We start from the raw sequence: 21,891 nt of genomic DNA on the forward strand, positions 1-21,891 counted from the left end.
TTGAGAAACCTAGTTTGTGGAGGGTTTCTATGACATACTTTGTGTGTTGTGAACACTTTTCTAGCATGTTGGTTTTGATTAACCAATCGTCTAGGTACGGGAACACATGTATTTGCTGCCTTCTGATATGTGCAGCTACGACTGCCAGGCACTTTGTAAAAACTCTTGGCGCAGTTGTTATTCCGAATGGCAACACCTTGAATTGGTAATGTATCCCTTGGAATACAAACCTTAAGTACTTTCTGTGTGAAGGATGTATCGGTATATGGAAATATGCATCCTTTAGGTCTAGTGTTGTCATGTAGTCTTGTTGTTTGAGTAGTGGGATTACGTCTTGTAATGTCACCATGTGAAAGTGATCTGATTTGATGTAGGTATTTAATGTTCGGAGATCTAATATAGGTCTCAGTCTTTTTTGGGTATGAGAAAGTACAGAGAGTAAACTCCTGTTCCTTTCTGGTGTTTTGGTACTAATTCTATTGCTTTTTTTAGTAGCAATGCCTGAACCTCTAGTCCTAGGAGATCTATATGTTGTTTTGACATATTGCGTGTTTTCAGTGGGACGTTTGGAGGGAATTTGAGAAATTCTATGCAATAACCATGCTGGATAATTGCTAGGACCCAAGTGTCTGTTGTTATTTCCTCCCAATGTTTGTAAAATTTGGTTAGTCTCCCCCCAACAGATGTTATGTGTTGGGGATGTGTGACTTGGAAGTCACTGCTTGTTTTGGGACTTTGGAACTTTCCTCTATTCTTTTGGAATTGTCCCCCTCTAAATTGTCCCCGAAAACTTCCCCGCTGATACTGGCTCTGGTAAGTGGGTCTTGTTTGTGAGGTTGTGGGTTCTGTGCTTTGTCCTCGAAACCCCCCTCTAAACTGTGTTTTTCGAAATGTGCCTCTGCCCTGTTGAGAGTAGAGTGCGCCCCTGGCTTTGGCCGTGTCAGTGTCTTTTTTACGTTTTTCGATCGCAGTGTCCACCTCCGGCCCAAACAACTGCTGTCCGTTGAATGGCATATTCAGCACAGCTTGCTGTATTTCTGGTTTAAATCCTGATGTACGCAGCCATGCACGTCTCCTTATTGTTACTGCTGTGTTGACAGTTCTAGCAGCTGTGTCTGCAGCATCCATTGCTGACCGTATCTGATTGTTGGAGATACTCTGTCCTTCTTCTACTACCTGCTGCGCTCTCTTTTGGAACTCCTTGGGCAAATGTTCTATAAAGTGCTGCATTTCGTCCCAATGGGCCCTATCGTATCTGGCCAACAAAGCCTGTGAATTGGCAATACGCCACTGGTTTGCTGCCTGTGCCGCCACCCTTTTGCCTGCTGCGTCGAATTTTCTACTTTCTTTATCTGGAGGTGGTGCATCTCCTGAAGTATGTGAGTTCGCTCTTTTGCGCGCTGCCCCTACTACAACTGAGTCCGGTGTTAGCTGTTGTGTGATGTACACGGGGTCTGTTGGTGGCAGTTTATATTTTTTCTCCACTCTTGGAGTAATGGCCCTTCCTTTTACAGGCTCTTCAAACACTTGTTTGGAGTGTTTTAGCATTCCGGGTAGCATAGGAAGACTTTGATAGTGGCTATGTGTGGACGACAGTGTGTTAAAAAGAAAGTCGTCTTCAATGGGCTCAGCATGCAGGCTGACATTATGAAATGCTGCTGCTCTCGACACCACCTGTGCGTAGGCTGTACTATCCTCTGGTGGCGACGGTCTAGCTGGATAACATTCAGGACTATTATCTGACACTGGTGCGTCATAAAGGTCCCATGCGTCAGGGTCATCTTGACTCATTCCTGTATGAGTTGGGGATTGCATCATTGGTGGAGTGGCTACCGGTGATGGTTGCGGAGAGCATTGTGGAGATGGTGGCGGGGTTACTTGTTTAGCCACCTTTGCCTGTGGCTGCTTGTCTTTTTCCTGAAAGGCGTTTCATCTTAATCGGAGGGAGAGTACTGATCTTCCCTGTTTCTTTTTGGATATGGAGCCTTCTTTGTGTATGGTCTGGCTCTATTGTTTCCAATTCCTGTCCAAATCTATGTGTCTTCATTTGTGTGGACAGTCCTTGTTCCTCAGTGTAGGAACTTGTTTTCGGTTCAGAGGCCGGATGTTTCGGTATCGAAACCTTTCCGGCTGCTTTTTTCGGTTCCGACGAAACCTTCTTTACTTTCGGCGTCGTGGTCTCTCGGTGCAGACCCATTTCGGTGCTGCTATCTCGGTGCCGAACCTGCTCGGAGCCACTATCTCGAGCCCGAGATTGCTGTGTGGCGGTATCTCGACCGGAGTCGGATGACTTCGCCCCCAGCGTGCCCTTTTTCGGTGCAGATGATCGGTCACCTATTTTTCGGGTTAAGCCATGGCCTGTTGGCGGTGGCGTCCCCTGGGCTTTAGTGTTTATTTCGTGAGTTTTGTGTTTCGACGTCTTACTCACGGTTTTCGGCGTTTCTTCGGGATCGATCTCATCCGAGTCCGATTCCTGGATGGAGAATGTTTCTTCCTCCTCCTCGAAATGCTCTTGTCCTGTCGGCTCCGACGCCATTTGCAGTCTCCTTGCTCTTCGGTCTCTTAGTGTCTTCCTGGACCGAAACGCTCGACAGGCTTCACAAGTTTCTTCCTTGTGCTCCGGCGACAAACACAAGTTACAGACCAGATGCTGATCTGTATATGGATACTTGTTATGGCATTTTGGGCAGAAGCGGAATGGGGTCCGTTCCATCAGCCTTGAAGAGACACATGGCCGGGCCAACAAGGCCCCGACGGGGGATCGAAAAAACCCCAAATGGCCACCGGAGGTCTTCAAAAGTCTGTGTCGATCTGTTGTAACTAACCCGATACCGAACGCAAACAATACCGATGATTTTTCCGAGATTCTAACTAACTTTCCGACCCGAAACACGGAGCGAAAAGGAACACATCCGAACCCGATGGCGGAAAAAAAACAATCTAAGATGGAGTCGACGCCCATGCGCAATGGAGCCGAAATGGGAGGAGTCCCTCGGTCTCGTGACTCGAAAAGACTTCTTCGAAGAAAAACAACTTGTAACACTCCGAGCCCAACACCAGATGGCGGGATGTGCATAGCATGTGTATCTGCAGCTACACATGCCATCGAACATATAGATACTTGTTATTTTTGTAAATTGGTGTGTATCTCTTTAATTGAGTCATGTGTCACATTTATTGACTGTGTCTATGATGAACGTCTACCACTTATCTCTGATAAGCCTAAGGCTGCTCAACCACACTACCCCCTAAAAGAGCACCTTGAGATTGCTATGGCAATTCCCTGACCACTAGTAAGAAAATGCACGTGTCAAGTTGATCCACTTCAGCTTCTTATACCAATCCTACCGGGCACCCATTATGCTAAGTAAAATCTATCCAACTCAATGTGGAGAGTGTCCTACGGGTGGCAGAGACACAGTCTCCTTCATTCATATAGACTGGGTATTCCTAAGAGTCTTGGAATACTGGATAGCAGTCACAGAGCACCTGAGCTCTGTACTGGGGATTACAGTGCCTCTCTCACTACAGACTTGCCTGTTGGGGAAAAATAAAAAAAATCACAAGCCCTAAACAGACAATAATTGTAGGAAGCTGGCTTGGAGTGTGGTGAGCACCTATGATGTTATCACCTTAGACAAGGTCCAGATATCCCCGATTCGCGAAGGGTAGGAAGTGCCTAGGAAGCCAGGGCTCTCTAGACGTAGCGGTCGATGAGCAGCCAAGACTTACCTAAAAGACATGCAAAGCTTGTGCAATACCACCATAGTCACACAGCCTTAAAACACATGAAAGAACCACACAGTGTTACAAAAATAAAGGTACTTTATTAGGGTCACACAAATAATAGAATTCTAACAGGTAGTCCCCCAACTGGTGTAAACCCACTATTATATGCACCTCAGCAATCAGTAAATAGCATAAAAAGGCAATAAGCATTGGCAAAAGTTATAGGAATTAATGAGGGCCAAACCATATTCTATAAAAAGTGTAATGTGAGATACAGTCCCCCACCCAAGGATGTGGAGTCGTTAGAGGGGAGCTGGAGGAACTAGGAACCCCAAGAGGTGAGTAACAGAGTGATCCTCATCGACCAGGAGAGCAGAGGTAAGTACCTGGTTTTCCACAAACCCAACAGAAGGGCTTAGAAAAAGGATTGTGCAAGACTGCAACAAGACTGCAAGATACCAAAGGTGGATTCTGGCAAGAGAGCAAGTTAAGGAAGGGGGCAAGTCCAGTTCGTGATAGAGTCTCCGGTCTTGGCAGAAGTCACGACCCACTCTTCTATGGATGCAGGTCCAGGCCGACAGGGTACAAAGAAGACCAGCTGTGCAGCACAGGAGATGGAGAGGAGTTCCTGAAGTGATGCAGATGGTGCCCCATGTCATCAGTTGGGTTGCAGTTGGTCAGTGGTGCTGGAGAACCACCCGCAAGCCTTGGCAAATGCAAAAGAAGAAGACTGGCTGCAAGGCTGAAGAGGACCAGAAAGGCCCGAGGGACTTGACCCAAGGAAGGGGGTTCGGGGTGACCCTCAGCAGTCGGGAAAGACACAAGAAGAGAAGGCAGTCCCCACAGGCAACCCACGGGAAGCAGGCACAGCAGTCGCAGTGCGGCCCACTCAGCACACCTAAAGAGGAGTGCCACGTCGCCGGAGCAGCAGAGAGGGGACTGTGCTTGGCAGGAAGAAGTGCCGGGGGCCGGGGCTACAAGAAGCCTGAAGCTCCCTTGGAAGAGAAGCAAACAAGCCGTGGTAGCTGCAAGAGTTGCAGTGCTCACGGAGAGGCAAGGGCTTACCGTCTCCTACATTGGACAGCTGGCAGATGACCAAGAGGACCACTCCAGACCACCACCTGTGATGCAGGATCCACGCAGTTCCAGAGGAGAGCAGATCCACACAGCCGGTTGCAGTTGGTGGCTGAAGATGCACTGGAGTGACTCCTCCACTCCAAGGGAGATTCCTTCTTACTTTTTGGTACAGGCTGGAGTCTCGTCGACCTCAGAGGATGCACAGCTGGGGAAATGTTGCAGTTTCTGGGAGGAGCCGGAGAAACAATGCTGCAAAGCAGAGTCATCGCTGGAGTAGCAGATTGTTGATTCCTGTAGAATCCAGTTGCGGTTCCAGTGGCCAAAAGATGAAGTAAACGATGCAGAGGAGTCCTTCTGGAATCTTGCATTTCGAATCTGAGGACCCACCCAAGAGGGAGACACTAAAATCCCCAAGAAGGGGGACTGGTCACCTAGCAGGGTGACCACCCATCAGGAGGGGGCTGTGACATCACATAAGTGACCTGGCCAGTCAGACGCTCCCAGGGGCCTCTGCACATCTTGGATTCAAGATGGCAGAACCAAGCGGCCACCTGAAGGAGCGCTGGGCAGCACCTCAGGGGTGGTGTTGTTAAGAGGAGTGGTCACACCCGTTTCCTTTGTCCAGTTTCATGACAGAGGAGGGTCTGGGGGGTCTCTGGACTGGTGCAAACCGGTTTATGCACCAGTATGCTTCGAAGCATACCAGTAGCTTGGGGAGGCTACCCCTTCCATGCCAATTCACACCTATTTCCTAGGGGAGGGATTGTCGTCTCCCTTTCCCACAGGAAATCCTTTGTTCTGCCTTCCCCTGCTTGAGCTGGTCAAGCAGCAGGAGGGCAGAAACCTGTATGGAGGGTGGCAGCACCACAGGCTGCTTGCAAAATTCTGGGAGACTATTATGAGCAATGCTGGGGGTGTGGGGGGGGAACCTCTAAGGAGCCCCCAGAGTGCATGGAATCATACAACCAATACTGTCAACAGTATTGGGGTATGATTTCGACTTGTTTAATACCAAACATGCCCAGGTTCAGAGTTACTATTATGTAGTTGGACACAGGTAGTGACCGGTGTCCAGTATATGGGTTTAATGGCTTCCTTACACTTAAAAAATCCAGTGCAATGGAACTGGAATTCGTAGGGGCATCTCTCCTCACAAACCGGGACCTTCACCCTGCCTACCACAGGGGTGACTTACAGCGACCTGTAGCGAAAAGAGTGCATGCCTCTTTTCAGGGAGGCTGCAATGGCAGGCCTGAAGACACATTTTGCATGGGATCCCATGGGTGGCACAATACATGCTACAGCCCACGGGGAACCCCTGGTGACCCACTGCCCTGGGTATCTAGGAACCATGTACTAGGGACTTATATGGGGGCACCAGTATGCCAATTGTGGGGTGTGTACAGATCTAGGCAACCAAATTTAAGGAGAGAGCACAAATACCGAGGCCGGGTTAGCAGGATCCCAGTGAAAACAGTCAGGCATACTGATAGCAGGCAAAAAGTGGGGGGTAACCATGCCAACAAGAGGCTACTTTCCTTCAATAATGAAATACAAATTCCTTCATCTGGCTCTCCTGTTAGCAAAACGACGGAGAGTGAATGACTGAAGAAGCACCCTCCAAGATCCCAGGCTGTGGGTGAAGGATACCATGGAATGGGCCCTTGGAGAAGAAATCCATATTCATCAGGTCAGGAGAGATGAAAAGGTGGGAGATGACGTGGACTGGTGACATGAAGGAGTTCTCTCTTGAGGGCACCCAAAGGAAGCTGGCTCTTTATAGAGTGGACCAAAAAGGGGTACACTGTGCAAACAGCTCAGGCCAACTCCAAAGGTATTACAGAGGTGCAACTGACATCCCAAATGCTGTCTTTTGTACTAGTGTGGGAGAGCAGATAGGTATATCAGAGGGTACTGCTAAGCATGTAAAGCACATACATAGGCAGTAAGTGTGACACACTCAATTAAGAAATCCGACACCAATTTATGAAAATAACACATACTTTTATATAAATTTAGATACCAAGATCATCAGAATCAGGTGAGTACTTTTCGAGCTATGAATATTTACAGTTTTTAAAAGTTGATTTGTGGGCGCTGTCATGTTATCCTCTGGGGGAAAACGTACTGCATTCAGACACTTTGCAGCAACTTATGGGACTGTTCTCCAGGGCTTAAGGTGAGTATGGGGCAGGATTCAAGGCCACACCAACGGGTCACCTGGGGAGGCTCTGGGGCGTCTGGGTGCAGAGGTGTGTTACGGCGTTGGGTGTCCCATTCACCTCAATGGGAAATGGTCTGGTCAGGAAGTTACTGCATGCTTGTACTGGAAGGTCAGTCCGGGGGAACCCACAGGGGGTGGGGGGAACGCAACTCTTGAGGTCCTCAGGGCATGTGGGGACACCGTTGGTTGACCTCTCTGCAGTCTGTGGGGTTTGGGTGCAGTGGTGTCTTTTGGCACCAGGTCAGGTGCTAGAGTTACCTGCATTTGGAGAGGGGCCTGCAGAAAAAGGCTGCAGGCAGCGATTGGAAGGCCAGTCTGGGCAAACCCAGGGATGGTGACTGCTTCAGAGGGTCTCAGGACCCTGTGGGCACCGTCGACTCCCTCGGACTGACAGGCTCGGGTGCAGAGGTGCTTTGAGGCATCGGGTAGCGCTGGTCAGTGACTTGCTCTGGGTGACCTAGTGAAGAGGGGAAGAAGGGCGGCGGGGCCATTCTCCTGAATGGCCTTACGGATCCTGACGTCCCTCGACGGTAGGTCTGGTTTAGTGCTGCTGGAAACCGGATTGGACAAACAAGCTAAGAATCGACAAAGACATAGAAGGGGCATATCTGCTTCTGCAGAAATGTCCACACGTAAAATAATGCACCCTGCCTTAGGGATGTTAGGCCTGCTTGTAGGGGTGACCTCACATATATTACATGCAGTGTTTAGGGGACATGGCACGTAGGTGGTGGGCCGTGTCGTGTTTTCACTTTTGCAAGCATCTTGCCACGCAGCCTGCATGAGGTTGGGGCTGTGTCCCTTAGAGTGGCACGAGTTGTGCTGCAGCTCTTGGGGACCTCTTAAGTACCCATGCCCCAGGTACCAGGTACCAGGTACCAGGGGTACTATTTAGTAGGGACCTACAAAGGTGCTAAAGGCTACCCACTTGGGGATCAAGTAACCAGGGGTCTTAGTTTAGGGGATGGAACACTGGCACTGCGGACCTGGTGGGGTAATGCAAGCAGAACCCAGCTTCCTACAGAGACAATGACACTGTAGCTGGCCCTACTTCTGACTTTGCAGGTGGCACCCCACACACTGTGCTAGAGAGTAGTGTTGTGTTGCTATTAAAGCCCACTCCTTGTTGTGGTTCCTGCAAGAGCAGGTTCAACTTGTATAGGAATATAAATGAATGCACGAGCCAAGGATTGGGTCCCGGGTGGACAGGTAGGAGGAGGAGTGAGGTGGGAACACATTATCACCTGTAAACTACCAATGATAGCATGAGGAGGTAACAAAACGTGCTTTGGCAACAACTGGCTTTTGTTTGTGCTGCGGATTCACACCGATCTGCATTGTTTGTTACTGCGGCACACAAAAAATGCTTATAAAGAATAGTAAAACAAAAACAAATGTTGGTGCAGTGGCTGTCTCCCAAACAGACGTACTTTGATTAACATGCCACAGCCTGGTGTACTTAAACACAAAGTTCTTCCTGTATGACGCACTCCTAAGTGGCATTAGGGATCAGAAGAATTTAGGATGACACGTATCCTTGCAGGGACCTTTATTTCTTTATCTTTGCAAAGCATACAAGATTGAAATGGGTTTATAAGACATGCAAGCGTGTTGCCTCTATCTGCATGTGTACAATCTGTTCCCTTGTGTTGATATTGGGTGAAAATATTACCACGGCAGAGCAGAAAAAAAACAATTTTGAATATAACAATAGCCTATTTGTTGGCAGTAATAGCATGGCCCAACCTGTGCACAACTTGACTGATGTAGAAGTAACTTTCTTGTCTTCTCTTTTGAGACTAGACATTACATAATCAGTCATTTACGTATGCCTAAATGTGGATCCTAAGATGACAGAGGTGAGCATCCCCAAGTCTGATGCATTTTGTAAAAGTATAAGTTGCTGATCTGAGACCAAGGGACAGAAATCCCTATCTACTTCTGTTGCAAACTGGAAAGATATATAGACACTGCTTTCCACTGAAAGGAACATGTTAAGTGCAAGTACAGCAGATCATATTTCCAAAAGTGAAAGTCCTATTCTAGTCCAGGGATTGATGCCCCTCCATACAGTCAAAACCTTTCCTTCCTCAAAAACCTATTCAACTGCAAGAGATCTAGAATAATGCAACACCCTCTGTTTTCTTCTGCATCCGGAAGAATGTGGAGCAAAACAGCATGCCTCTAAGTTTTCTGCACTTTTAAAACTCTTTTTTTTTTTTGTAGCATCTTGAAAAATTGTCTACTCTTGCAGTGCAAGGGGACTTTAATGCTCCTCTTGTTTTAAATCCATGAAGCGTGCTTTTGATGTATGTTTCTGACGGTGTATTTGATGTACACATGTCCATTCAATGCTATGCATCGTCAGATGATGCCAATTAGTCATCTAGATCGTCACCATGGAAAATTGTGAAACTGTTTTAGTCACCAAGGGTGACATCTGCAACTTCTGTACCAAGATCAAGGCTTTTGGCAGTAAATATACAGTCTTCAGCCAGGAGGCGGCTGAACATGGTGCAGAGGCTGACATATATTACTTATACTAAAGCTCAACATGCTTCTGCTTCTTGGTGGTCTTACCTGGAACAGTGTGCTTTAGACTCTTGGTTCCATGACATAACTCTGATCTCCACCTCTCCATCATGGCCAACCAAACCCAGAATGTCACCTCTGGGTGGGGGCGGGAGAGGGGTCTGCCGCTGCCCTAATCGCAGTCCAGTAACCACTGCTGCATATCTATTGCAGTCTTCTCCGAAATCTGAATGCGGTCAGACAGGTCCCTTTGATTTTGGGCCCACTTCAGATCCTACCACAGAGCAGGCATTTGCCATGTGGCACGCTCGACCAGCAGGATGCAAAAGGCCTCCTCAGAGGCATCCCCACTGAAAAACAGGACTGAGGACAAAAGATAGGGATCATAGCCTGAATGTCCTGGGCACTCTTTACCAGGGGAAAGGCATGTGACCACACCATGTCCAGAATTGCTCAGATGAAAGATAGTGTTTGAGAAGGAGTCAGGTGTGACTTTGGCACATTGGTAGTGAAACCCAAAGATGACAGGAGGTTCGCCATAATCAAGAGGTAGTTGACTACTGCCTGGGACGAGCACACTTTCAACAGCCAGTCGTCACGGAAGAGGAAGACCGGGATCTCTCACGATGCGCTGCTACACAGCCAACACTTTAGTGAACACACAAAGGGTGCTGGTGAGACCAAAAGGAATCACAACAAACTAAAAGCTTCCCTCTCCTACGCCTGTCCTGTTCCACCTCAAACCTCAGGTAGCGCTGATGGGCCAGTAGGACAAGAATATAGTAAAAGGTGTCCTGGAGGGCCAGTGTCAGAATCCATTCTCTATGTTCAAGGGTACACAAGACACCTGTGCCAGTGTGAGCATCCTGAATTGTTCCTAAAGGAGGAGGGCGTTGAGAGGGTGCAGGTCTAAAATTTGACCAAGGCCTCCGTGTTTCCTGGGCAATACAAAGTAGCAGAAATAACACCCCTGGGCGGGAATCCTCTGAATACTCCCTTTGGTCAAAAGGGCTTAGACTTCAGGATCCACCTGTCTGATGTCACGGCCTGCCAACCCTGCAAGAAACATTGGTATCCTGCCTCCCATAAGTCAGTCGCTAAGGGGGTTTTTCAGGTGGAGATGAAGGGGGCAGTGGACTGGGCGGCATGCTGACCTTGACACGTGGGGGGAGGGGAACTGCGGCCTTGATCGTAAAACTTCTGGGAGCCTTAAGGGGCTTAACTTGGTTGTCAGTATGGTGTACCTCTGTCAAAGCTGCAAAAGGAGTGGTAGGGCTGAAGTGGTTCATGCGGTAGAACAGATAAAGCCCAGTAAGCATCCAGTGGCCCGGTTGTGCTTAAATCACTCAGGAGCAGAGCCTGCCTTATCCCCAAACAGATGACCAGGTCTAACTGCATGTCCATGAAGAACAACTGGACATCACCTGAAAAATCAGTGGACCACAGCCAAGTGTAGCTTCAAATGGCGTTACTGGTGCCAATGGTACACCAGATGAAATGTGGTGAAATGTGGTGTTTATGCCACAACGAATTATGAACTTGGCTCCATCACAACTGTCCTGTATGGCCTGGGCAAGGACCAAAAGGAAAAAAGTCAGGACACCTGGGAGGACATGAACCACCGAATCCCAAAGTGCGTGAGAATCACACCCCACCAGTCAGCTTGCTATTACTGTCCTAGGCGCCATGATGGTAGGTGAGAAAACTCTTTCCAAACTTCACCCAATTGCACTACCTAGTTAGGGTGGGGGGTGCTCAGACAAGCCTGTAGGATCGGTGGGGTGGTGCTATTTGGTGGTTGACTGAGGGACCAGAGCTAGATTTGGCCCATGACCCCAACAAGGTATCCCTTAACGGCCTCGTTAAATGGTGAAAGGGGCTCAGTGGATGTTTGTCTGAGCTGAAGAACTTCTATTAAGTACATTTGTCTTGATCTCCAAGAGGTGGAGTTGGAGGTCAAACCTTCGACCACCCTATGCATAACCATGACATAAGAAGCACTCTCTTCAGTGGTAGGACCTGGGAGAGAAAGATGAATCCGGACTCAGGGGAGGTATCAAGGCCCCTAGACTCTTGCAGGTTGTCATGCCAACTCTGTCTTAATGATGAGGTTGGCCAATCTCATCACTGGCATTGTAATCATTGTCCTAATCCGTGTCGGACAAGGAACTTCGGAGTGTGTTGTAATGGAGGTAGGTCAAGTGGAGGAAATGGAGCCTCAACAGCAGCCAAGCTTGACTTCGATCGAGGTGAAACCGGCACTGAGTCGACGTCAGAGAGGACAACTGGGGCCTCGTTCTCTGGCGTCAGTGGAGCTGGCATTGGTGTTGAGGCATCAAAACTGGTGTTGACCGTGGAGCCGGATGTGGAGTCAAGACTGGAGCTGGAGGCGGAGTTGAGACTGGAGCCAGATGAGGCCCCATAAAGGGCTCAGAGGCTCGAACCCACCAGCAGGAAACCAAGTGGAGATACTTTCAGTTCCATGGTGCCTGCAGGTATGCCACAGGGAATCGGCAAGGATTTGAAGCGGGGGAGATAACCATGTGGAAGTCTGACCGGCTTAGGAGTGGCCGACAGCCCTTGAAACTCAGGGTTGTGCCAAACAAGTTGCGGGAACAGCTCCGACGTCGAACTACCTCATGAGCAAGAGGTCTGGTGTTGCCCCCACACCTTCTCTGGGGAGTGTGAGTGGCAGGAAAGGGGTAGAGTCCCACTTAGATTTCTTGTGTTTCTTCTTCAACTTACCCATGGACTTCGACTGAGATGAAGACCAATCTCTGGAATTACTTCTGTGCTCTCTGGAGTCTCCCCCAGATTAACTGACGTGCACTCACTGCAGGCCTTAGAGTTGTGGCTTGACCACATACAATATTGGTGAGGATCGGTCACAGACATTTGTTTGCATCAGTCCTTACAGGCTACAAGGTTTAAAACTTGTTGTTTTTGGGGGCGGCATGTCACTTGCACACAGTAAAAAAAAAAAATTGATTGAGGTAAGGGTCTGAATGAGGTGAGAGGGAGCTCCATATCCGCATGTGAGGGGCCCTCTTTTCCAAAGTGGAATGGCGTTAGTGCAGAGCAGCACTGTGCCACTTACCGGCATGAAGAGGTACTGTGGCGCCTATGGGATATTCAAAGGTTAGGAATCTGTCGGCAAAACTCTCTATCAGAACATACTTCTGTTTGAGATAAATAAAATCACAGACCTCCTTATGTCCACTCTTTCAAAGATGAAAGAAATCTAAGGGAGCTGAAAGTATACTAGTTTAAAGTCTCAACTGACTCTTGAAAGCTACTTCAGTGCAAAACATATGGAGGATTACCCTTAGTACAAAATCTCATCTGGCTGGTTTTTATAGTTCACAAAGAGTTGACTAGGCAACACTAAGTGAAATGTTAAACCAAATGTTTACTTTCGGCTGTTAATATTATTATCTATAAAATATCCAGCCTGACACCTGGAAATTAACTCACGCATGTATGAAATACCCAATGCTGGAGACGTAAGTGTTTAAGTATGTTTAGGAGACTCTCACTCTGTGGGATGTTGTCTCATAACATAAAAGCACCCTAATAAAATTATTGAAATACTTGAGAAGAGAAGGGAAATAAAACATTTACCGATACAGTACCCATGCATTTATCACAGTTCAAGTGGAATACTAAGACAAATATTAATTGAAAGGAGGATGGATGCAAAGAACTAACGGCCAGATGTATCAAGCAGTTTTGCCCATTCTGTGTCTATGGGGAAATGTGTTCGTACATATGGCCCTAAACCACACTCAGGGCTGATCAGAGAAAAGATTAGGAATGCAGATAGAGATTGGGAGGGGTGGAGGACACAAACCTTAACAATTCATACTAACTCTTTGATACTGATATGAGATGTTCTATGGCTACTATACATTATTGATATTCTATGCACTGGAGAACTTGTGGTTACTGTATTGTTTGGTTGCGTACATTGTTAAGGTTTTTATACCTATATGCGCTAAATAGACATTAAAAGTGTTATAAATACAATGCATTCTAACCTAAGAGTATTGAATGAGAGTAATCAAAATACAAAGGAACTTATCCTCCTTAGATGAAGGGGTTCACCTTGCCATTAAAAAAAGAATGTGAAGATGGCCCCATCTATTTTCATCCACTAGCAACATTTACCATATTGGTATAATTTGCCAGTAAGATCACTCAGTCCTTCTGCTATGAAACATAATTAGCAAGTGTGCGCACAGGTGTACCTGGTTGTCAGTCTCTGCTACTTGTGCAGCTTCCTCACTTCCTTCGTGTCCATGAACCTGCTCTCCAGACTCCATGTTTGCTGAAGCGGACGCTGATGCTGCCTCGGGAACAAGCTTCGATTTCAGCCACAGATACTCTTCTTTAGATAGTATATCCACAGGAGAGTTACTGCTCACATGTTCCTTAAACCTGCCATATAATGAGAAGTGAAAGCTGTAGTTTTCAGGAGCACACATTATAGAGATTTGCAACGAAGTACAAAAGGTATCAAAACAACAAGTTTTTCACATTGTCTCTACCTTAATATAGAACTTTTTACTCTCCAGCAAACTGCCACTTCCACTCCTATTTACTCTTGAGTGTTCTGTTGAGCTTCCACTGCCCCTCCCACCTGCCTAGCATAATCAGATGATGGCCTGCCTGTCCGAGTTTTATGTACCTATCCCCACCTACCTGTGCTCCATGGTCCATATTACTGCCACTCCTTTCTACCTTCCGTGCTCTGTTGTGCTGAAACTGTTCCTCCTGCCTACACCACGTGGTATGTTGTGAAGTTCCGTTACTCATCTCTCTTTCCTGTGTCCAGCCCCTAACTAGCTCTTCTGTCCATTGGCCCTTTGTGCATGCCACTGACCCCTTTTCTCTTGCCCACCATGGCTGATGTGCTGCCACTAGACCTCCTGCTTGCCATGCATGGCCTTATTTTTCCATGTGCAGGTCCCAATGCACTCCCTCCTGCCTTGTCTGGTTTGTTGTCGTGCCCCTGCCCCCTTCCTCCTGTCCTTCATGGTCTGTTATGCTCAAACAGTCCCTTCTGTCTGTCTGTATGGTCAGCTTGCTGCCCTTGCCTCTTTCCCTTCTGCTCTGTTGTCCTTGTGCATGGTCCTATCCCTCCCCCATTGCTTTCCATGGTCCACTGTGTTGACCTGCCATCCTGCTTGCCTTTTGTGGTGTATTGTGCTGCTGAAACCCCTAATGCCTGCCCTGTAAGGTCAGTTTGGCGCCCCAGTTGTTCTCTCTTCTGCGCTCTGCTATCCAGATCCATGTCCCAACTTCATTGCTCCTGCCCCAGTGATCCAATGTACCATACTTGCCAACATTTTGAACTTGGTAAGAGGGAGATTGTGGGGGAAAAACATGGGAAATTGATTTTCCCCATTGACTTACATTGAAAAAGAGGAGATATTAGGCAGTAAACAGATAAAATAAAGCCCTTTTGGGGTTAAAAACATTGGGAATCGGGTCTCTTGGCATGTATGGTTGTACTGCCAACGACTCTTCCTTCTGCCCCCAATGGTCTGTTAAATTGCCACAGCCTGTCTTGCCTGTCATGCATTGTTTGTTTGTTGCCCCTGCCCCCCCTTTCCCCTGTCCTCCATGGTCCCTTGTGCTCCCACTGCCCCTCCTGCATGCCCAGAGTGGTCAACTTTTTGCCTCTGCACCCTCGTCCCTGTCCTCAATAATCCTACTCCGTGCCCCTGATATCTGCCTCCCCACAGTATTCTAACAAACAACTAGATAGCTAAAATTCTATATTTACTATAAACGTGTGGCACGCCTGACATTATCTTGATGTAATTAAAACTGTAATACCTAAAGCATTTCCTTTAGAAATTATAAATATGAGAGGGTCTTCTTCCCATAGAAATTATGGTTAGTGCTCTAAAAAACTAAAATGAGGACATATTTTCTGAGTTCTCCTATAGCAGCAACCAAGCACTTTTAAGCTACTTGCTATCTCAATTGTTTTATCCAATTGATCACTTGATTATATGTTGCACCTAGGGAAGAGAATGTGGTGTTATGGCCAGAGACGCACACTATGCAACTGGGGAACAAGGTCAGAGTTTCAGCGTCAGCTCGACATCCTGTGATTCTGGGCAAATCACTTAATCTCCCATATCTAAAGCCCAAAAGGAATGTGTTCTTGTGTAATGTAACTGAGCCCATGTAAGGCACTCCAATATCTTCGGGTCGAATCTGTGCTACATAAAACTGCAAAAAAAACAATTAAGCATTTTGCACAACTCTGTCATTGGGCTATATTTGGGTTACATTTGCGTAATATTTATGTTACATTTGGGCTTTTTCTCTCTAGTGGCCATTTTGGGAGACTCTTGTTCCGAAGCTCCCTAATCTCCTCATTTACTGCAGTATCCTCAGCAGAAAATGCTTTCAGCTTTCCGCTTAGATTCCATCAAGATGGTGGTCAGAACCGTTCCACTTTTCGCATAAATTCAGAAAGAAAATGAGTTACTTACCTGTAACCTTAGTTCTCCAGTATTGGAATTCACATGCTTGAATCATTCCCCGTCGTCGAGATGGGAGCCCCCAGGTATATTTAACCAAGTAGTATTAACATAGCTTTAAACCTAAAGGCCCTTAGGCCTCTCAGTTTAACACTATCTGGGTAATTTCAAGAAAAGGACCAAACTTCAGGGTCCACCATTTAGGCAACACTACCCTTTAGAAACTTCCTGAGAGAAGCTCCAGCACCTCAGATTTTCTCAGCACAAGTGCATATAAGATGTAAAAGAGAAAAGAGAGGTGAAGGTGAGCTTCTCCGGGGAGGCGGGCGCGTCGCATGTGAACCTATGAAAGATTCCAATACTGGAGAACTAAAGTTACAGGTAAGTAATTTTCTTACTCCAGTATTGGAACTTTCATAGATTCACATGCTTGAATCGGAGTAGTAGGCAGTATTGATGCACATTGTATAACGCATCTATCTTGTTCAATACATACATTAATAGCATACATTAAAAAGAAATCTGATACATAGAAAAAATAACTCTGATACATAGAAAACAAATACTCACCATTATAGGCAACAGTGTAATGAGGATTTAGCATGCATCTCAAACGTCTTTGTTACAGGCAATGTGCATACCTGAAATTAGGATGGTGGGATGAAAGATGTAGCTCACCTTCACTGGAAAAGATTTCTGAGGACTGCTTGTCCCACCGCTAACTCTCCTTGAGATATTGTTTCCAAGCAGTAATGTCTAGTGAACGTATGGCAGCTCTTCCAAGTTGATGCTCTACAAATGTCTTGAAGCGGTACACCTGCAAACAGCTCTGCTGAAAAGGAGCCTGCTCGCGTTTAGTGCGCACGGACAGATGTTTGCAGCGGCTTGATCGCTGTCTGATGGCAAAATCGAATTGCTGAGGAGATCCATCTAGCTATGCTCTCTTAAGAGAGCTGTTGGCCCCAACTGGGTGCTCTGAAATCAACAAATAGTTGTTTTGCAAAATGGTTTAGTCCTGTCTAAATAGAATTTAATACATCTTTTAATGTCTAAAGAGTGTAATGCTCTCTCCGCTGGAGTTGTAGGATTTTGAAAAAAATGTCCTGAAAACTAAGGGCTCATTGAAATGAAAATCCAAAGGGACCTTTTGAATGAAACGCGGATTAGTGCGTAAGATTATTCTATCCTTTTTAATCTGTAAAAACGGCTCCTGCATGGAAAGTGCTTGTATCTATCTCACTCACTCGCCTGGTTGATGTCAGGACAACAACGGGGGACAACTTTCCAGGAAAGGAATTTCATAGAAGCTCTGTGGATTGGCTGTAGAGGCTGCTTCATAAGTTGCGCGAGAGGGAGGCCTAAATGGTGGAAACACCCTGAAAAGCCCTTTCAGAAATCGTTAATCAACCTAGAGGACCAAAACGAAGGTGAAGAGTCTGAGCATCTATAGGAAGCAATCACCGCCAGATGAACCTTTATGGAGGAATGCTCAAGCCTTGAGTGCACTAAATGTAGCAAGTAAGGTAATATCTGTTCCAGAGATAAAGAAAGAGGATCAATTTGTTGCTGATGACACCACAAGCAAAGCCTTTTCCACTTACATGAGTAAGTCTTGTTGGTGCTAGTTGCTCTCGCCTTGGACAGAATATCCCTGCACACCTGCGGAATGTTTAGATGTGCATACTCATGGTGCTCAGTAGCCATGCTGATAACCGCATTGATTGAGGATTCGGATGTAAGATTTGTTTGTTGTTCATTGTTACCAGATGCAGAGATATTCTTAGTTAGATGTGAGGCTTCACTGACAGGAGAAGAAGCTCCTTGAACCAATGTTGAGGAGGCCAGTACGGGGCTATTAATATTAGTGTGCATGGTTCTCTCTTCATCTTTGTTATGACTCTCGGGACCAAGGGAATTGGCGAAAAAGCGTATGCAAAGATTCCTGACCATGCTATGGAAAACAGATTCCCCATGATCCCTTCTGGTGATGCCAGCTTGCGAAGTATCGACATTTGGCGTACGATCGGCAGGTGAATAGGTCGAGGTTGGGTGTTCCCCAGTGAGAAAAAATGTGGTTGACGGTGGACTGGTCCAGTTCCCGTTCGTGACCTATTGATTTTAGCCAGCTGAGCAAGTCTGCTATCCTGCTCTGGACGCCTGGAAGGTGCACTGCTGTGAGCTATGCTGCACAGCCCAGTTCCAAATCACCTGAGTTTTCCTGGAGAGAGGAAAAGATATTGTGCCTCCCTGTTTGATGAGGTAATGCATCATAGTGGTGGTGTCTGTTCTTATTACCACTTCTGAACAAGCAATCTTTGGGAGGAAAGCCTGTAAAGCTAGGCGGACTGCTTTGAGCTCTAGCAGATTGATGTGCATTGTTTGCTACTACAGCGGCCACTTGCCACTTATCTGTAGGTCTTGTAAAACTGCTCCCCAACCCTCTAGAGAGGCATCTTTGGTGATTGCCCATGGTGCTGGACCATGAAGAAAAGACAGACCGATAGAAAGATGATGTTTCTGAGACCACCACACCAGAGCCTTGGTGATTGTTGGAGTAATTTGTATCTGATCTTCGAAGCTTCCTGAAACCTGGAGCCACTGTAGATTGATCTGCTCTTGCAGGGGGCGCATTTTGAGTCTGCAGAGAGGAACTAGAGGTGCGCATGAGGACTTCATCCCCAATAAGGACTTGTACCGGTCTACAGAAATGTATTATTTTCTTTGTATTGATTTTGCTAGAGATAACAGTTTCTGTTGTCTTTCCACAGTGGGGCACATCATGGTGGATTGAGTGTCCAATTTTGCCCCCCTAGAAAAATGATCTTGCGTGATGGTTGAGGTTTGGATTTTTCTCAGTTGATAGTCAGGCCTAAGCTGCTGAGCAACGCAACGCACTTTCTTGTTGACCTGTGTGCTGTCTCACAGGTGTCTGCTTTTATCAGTCAGGCGTCTAAGTATGGGAATACTTGATGTTTTCTCCTCCTGAGAAAGGCTGCAATAGGAGCTAGGCACTTCGTGAGTATTCTGGGAGCTGACTTTAGGCCAAATGAAAGGACTCGAAATTTAAAACGGCTTCCGGCTACCATGAATCTCACGTATTCCCTGTGGGCTGGGTGAATGGGGATGTGGAAATACGCATCCTTTAGGTCTAGGGTAGACTAAGTCTCCCTGGATCAACCACAGAAGGACATCCTGCAGGGTGATCATGCGGAAAAACTGTTTTTTCAAGTAGGTGTTTAATTCTCTGAGGTTGAGGATCGGTCTCCAGTCCTTCCACTTTTTGAAAATGAGAAAGAATCTAGAGTAAAAACCTTTTCCTCGCTGTGATGGAGGCAACCTTTCTATTGCACACTTGAAGAGCATTCTGTTGATCTCTCTAGAGTTGTTCTGGATACTTCGGGGAAGTTCTGCGAGAAGGATTGGGAGGAGGCATTTGGACAAACTCTAGTGTGTGTCCACACTTTATCAGTTGTAAGACCCAGTTGTCTGATGCTATGGTTTGCCATTGCTGGAAAAACGAAGATACCTTTCCGCCAAGAAATGGGGGGAAATGGTTGGGGGTAGCTGGAGCCTTGGAGACATCATGCTCTGCGAGCCGAGTCTTTAGTTGGACGAGCTGACCGTCCCCTGGAGTCAGACCTCTATATGCCGCTTGTGGCGGCTGTCTTTGGGTCTAATGTTGACGGAATTGCTGAGAGGAGGAAGGAAACAATGGATATCGGAATTGCTGGTAGCCTCCCCTATATGAAGACATTCCACGCCTTCTCATGGATCGAAAGGAAGGTCTCCGAAACTGAAGTGTCGCCAAACATCTTGCTGTGTCTGTCGGATTTAATCGACTGCAATGCTTCGTCAATATGCTTGCCGAACAGTGCTTGACCATCAAAAGGAAGATCCATGGTTCTTATTTTGCACTTCCGAAAAGAATGATGTGTCCTTTAACCAACCTTGCCTCCACAGGACAGCCGAACCTGCAAGTTGCCGAAACGCAGTAGTGGCTATGTCGAGTGTACAATCTATTATCTCTGCCGATGTGCGTTCCCCCTCATGCAACGTCTTTTTAGCTTCTGATTTAATGTAATCCGGCAACTGATCAAGATATGAGGCGATGTCTTCCCATAATTGTCTATCATATCTTACCAACACTGCCAGGGAGTTAGCCGCTCTTATAGTGAGACTAGACATTGATGAAAATGTCTTCCCTATGTTGTGTAATTGTCTGCCCTCTTTGTTGTGAGGTGCGGAAATTGGAGCAGAGGGATTTTTGGATCTTCTCTGTGCTGCTTGTGTTACCACCTAATCTGGATAGGGGTGACCAGTCAAGCATGCTAGGGCATCTTCCGGTGCTTTGTACTTCTTATCCAAGCGAGGAAGTACTGCTGTGACTGTAGCAGGGTTTTGCATAACCTTCAAACCCTCTTCCCATATGTAAATGACCAGTGGTATGGAGGGTACAGACTTTTGGAATGGTTCTTTAAAATCATATAGAAAGCAATCAGTTTGCTATGATGGCATTGGAAGAGCAAAACGCTTAGCTGCTCTTTCCATAAGATTACGGAATCCTCCGATGTCATCTGTAGGTGAATCTACTTTTGGATAAAAAGGAAAAGGAGGCGCTGGAATAATATATTCATCCCACTCTGACTGGTTGTCGAGGAGCTCACCTTCCACTTGATGTCCCTCTGAAATGTCAGTGTCATGTGGTATAGTCATATCGGGTGTGGCCACATTCGCTAGTGGTAGAGTGGTTGGCCTCTGACGTGGGGTGGTTACCCCTGAAACAGGAGGTTGCAGTTGCACCTGTTCTGGAGGAGGAAAGCACCTACTGTAGTCGGCTAGCATCGCTCTGAGATCAGATAGTAATGAGCTTTGCATCCTCCTGATATGGCTGATCCCCTGCGTAGTACTGTGGATCACACGTTTTGCCGTACTCCTCATTGTCATCCTGATACTTTACTTTCAACTGTGAAGGGCTGTGTGCTGTCCCAAACAGTCCCTTTGTCATCACCCTCCAAAAGATGTACTGGAATTAGAGAGGTTATCTTACTAGGAGAAGTATGCTCTGGAGTAATTCTTGCTGCTTCCTGACTTCTGCGGATTTTTTCCCTCAGGACTAGCTTGTCGACGCAGTCAAAGACGCCTTCGTCGACAGTGTCCACATGGAAATTTTAACCGTCAACAGCTTCAAGGTGGGAGCTACCGTTGATGGGGTCGTCGACGAAGACGGCAATGAGGAGACCGTGGTTACTGTCATTGCTGATTCAATGTGTAGGTTCTCGTAGATGATGATGTCGTTGACGTTGTCCTCGCCAACAGTGGAAGGCTCGTCGTCGACGATGTAGTCATCAGCACCGCCGTCAACGGTATTAATGTATAAACCGTCATCGACTGTGAAATTGCACTCACTGCTGTCAGCATCATCGTCGACGGTATAGTTTTGCCAATGGTCTGTCAACCGCAGGAGCAAAAGAGGGCCTTTTAAAAGGTTCAGCAGACTTAGATGGAGGCTCAGAAGTTGATTTTCTAGGCCTTTCGGAACTGCTGACATGTCCTCTTTGATGGAGAATTTGTGAGGTGATGAAGCAGGGCTGCGGCCTTTATAAGACCCTAACGTGGTCTTTTTGTGGGCCTTTCTTGGCTGCTCTGAGGAAGATCTTGAATGAGATCTAGGTCTCTTAGTTGACTTTCTGGAAGATGTGGGGGAATCATCACTGTCTGAATTAGAGACTGGGTTGTCTCTAGATTTAAGTTTCTGCAGCCATATTAATAATCTGCCCTCTCTATCCTTCAGGGTCTTAGAAGAGAAGGTGCGACATACCTTGCAGTCCTTGG

At 46.8% G+C, this 21,891-nt stretch overlaps 1 protein-coding gene across 1 annotated transcript in view; it reads right to left on the reverse strand.

The window, feature by feature from the left end:
* The window catches only part of LOC138259971 (uncharacterized), a 601,590-nt gene that overhangs the window by 367,461 nt on the left and 212,238 nt on the right, over positions 1 to 21,891 (reverse strand). The window contains exon 6 of the mRNA XM_069207983.1: positions 13,810 to 13,999. Coding sequence (XP_069064084.1) covers positions 13,810 to 13,999 — 190 coding nt within the window. The remainder of the gene's footprint in view (positions 1 to 13,809; positions 14,000 to 21,891) is intronic.

The sequence above is a fragment of the Pleurodeles waltl genome, chromosome 9, assembly GCF_031143425.1.
Source record: "Pleurodeles waltl isolate 20211129_DDA chromosome 9, aPleWal1.hap1.20221129, whole genome shotgun sequence".
Taxonomy (NCBI): Eukaryota; Metazoa; Chordata; class Amphibia; order Caudata; family Salamandridae; genus Pleurodeles; species Pleurodeles waltl.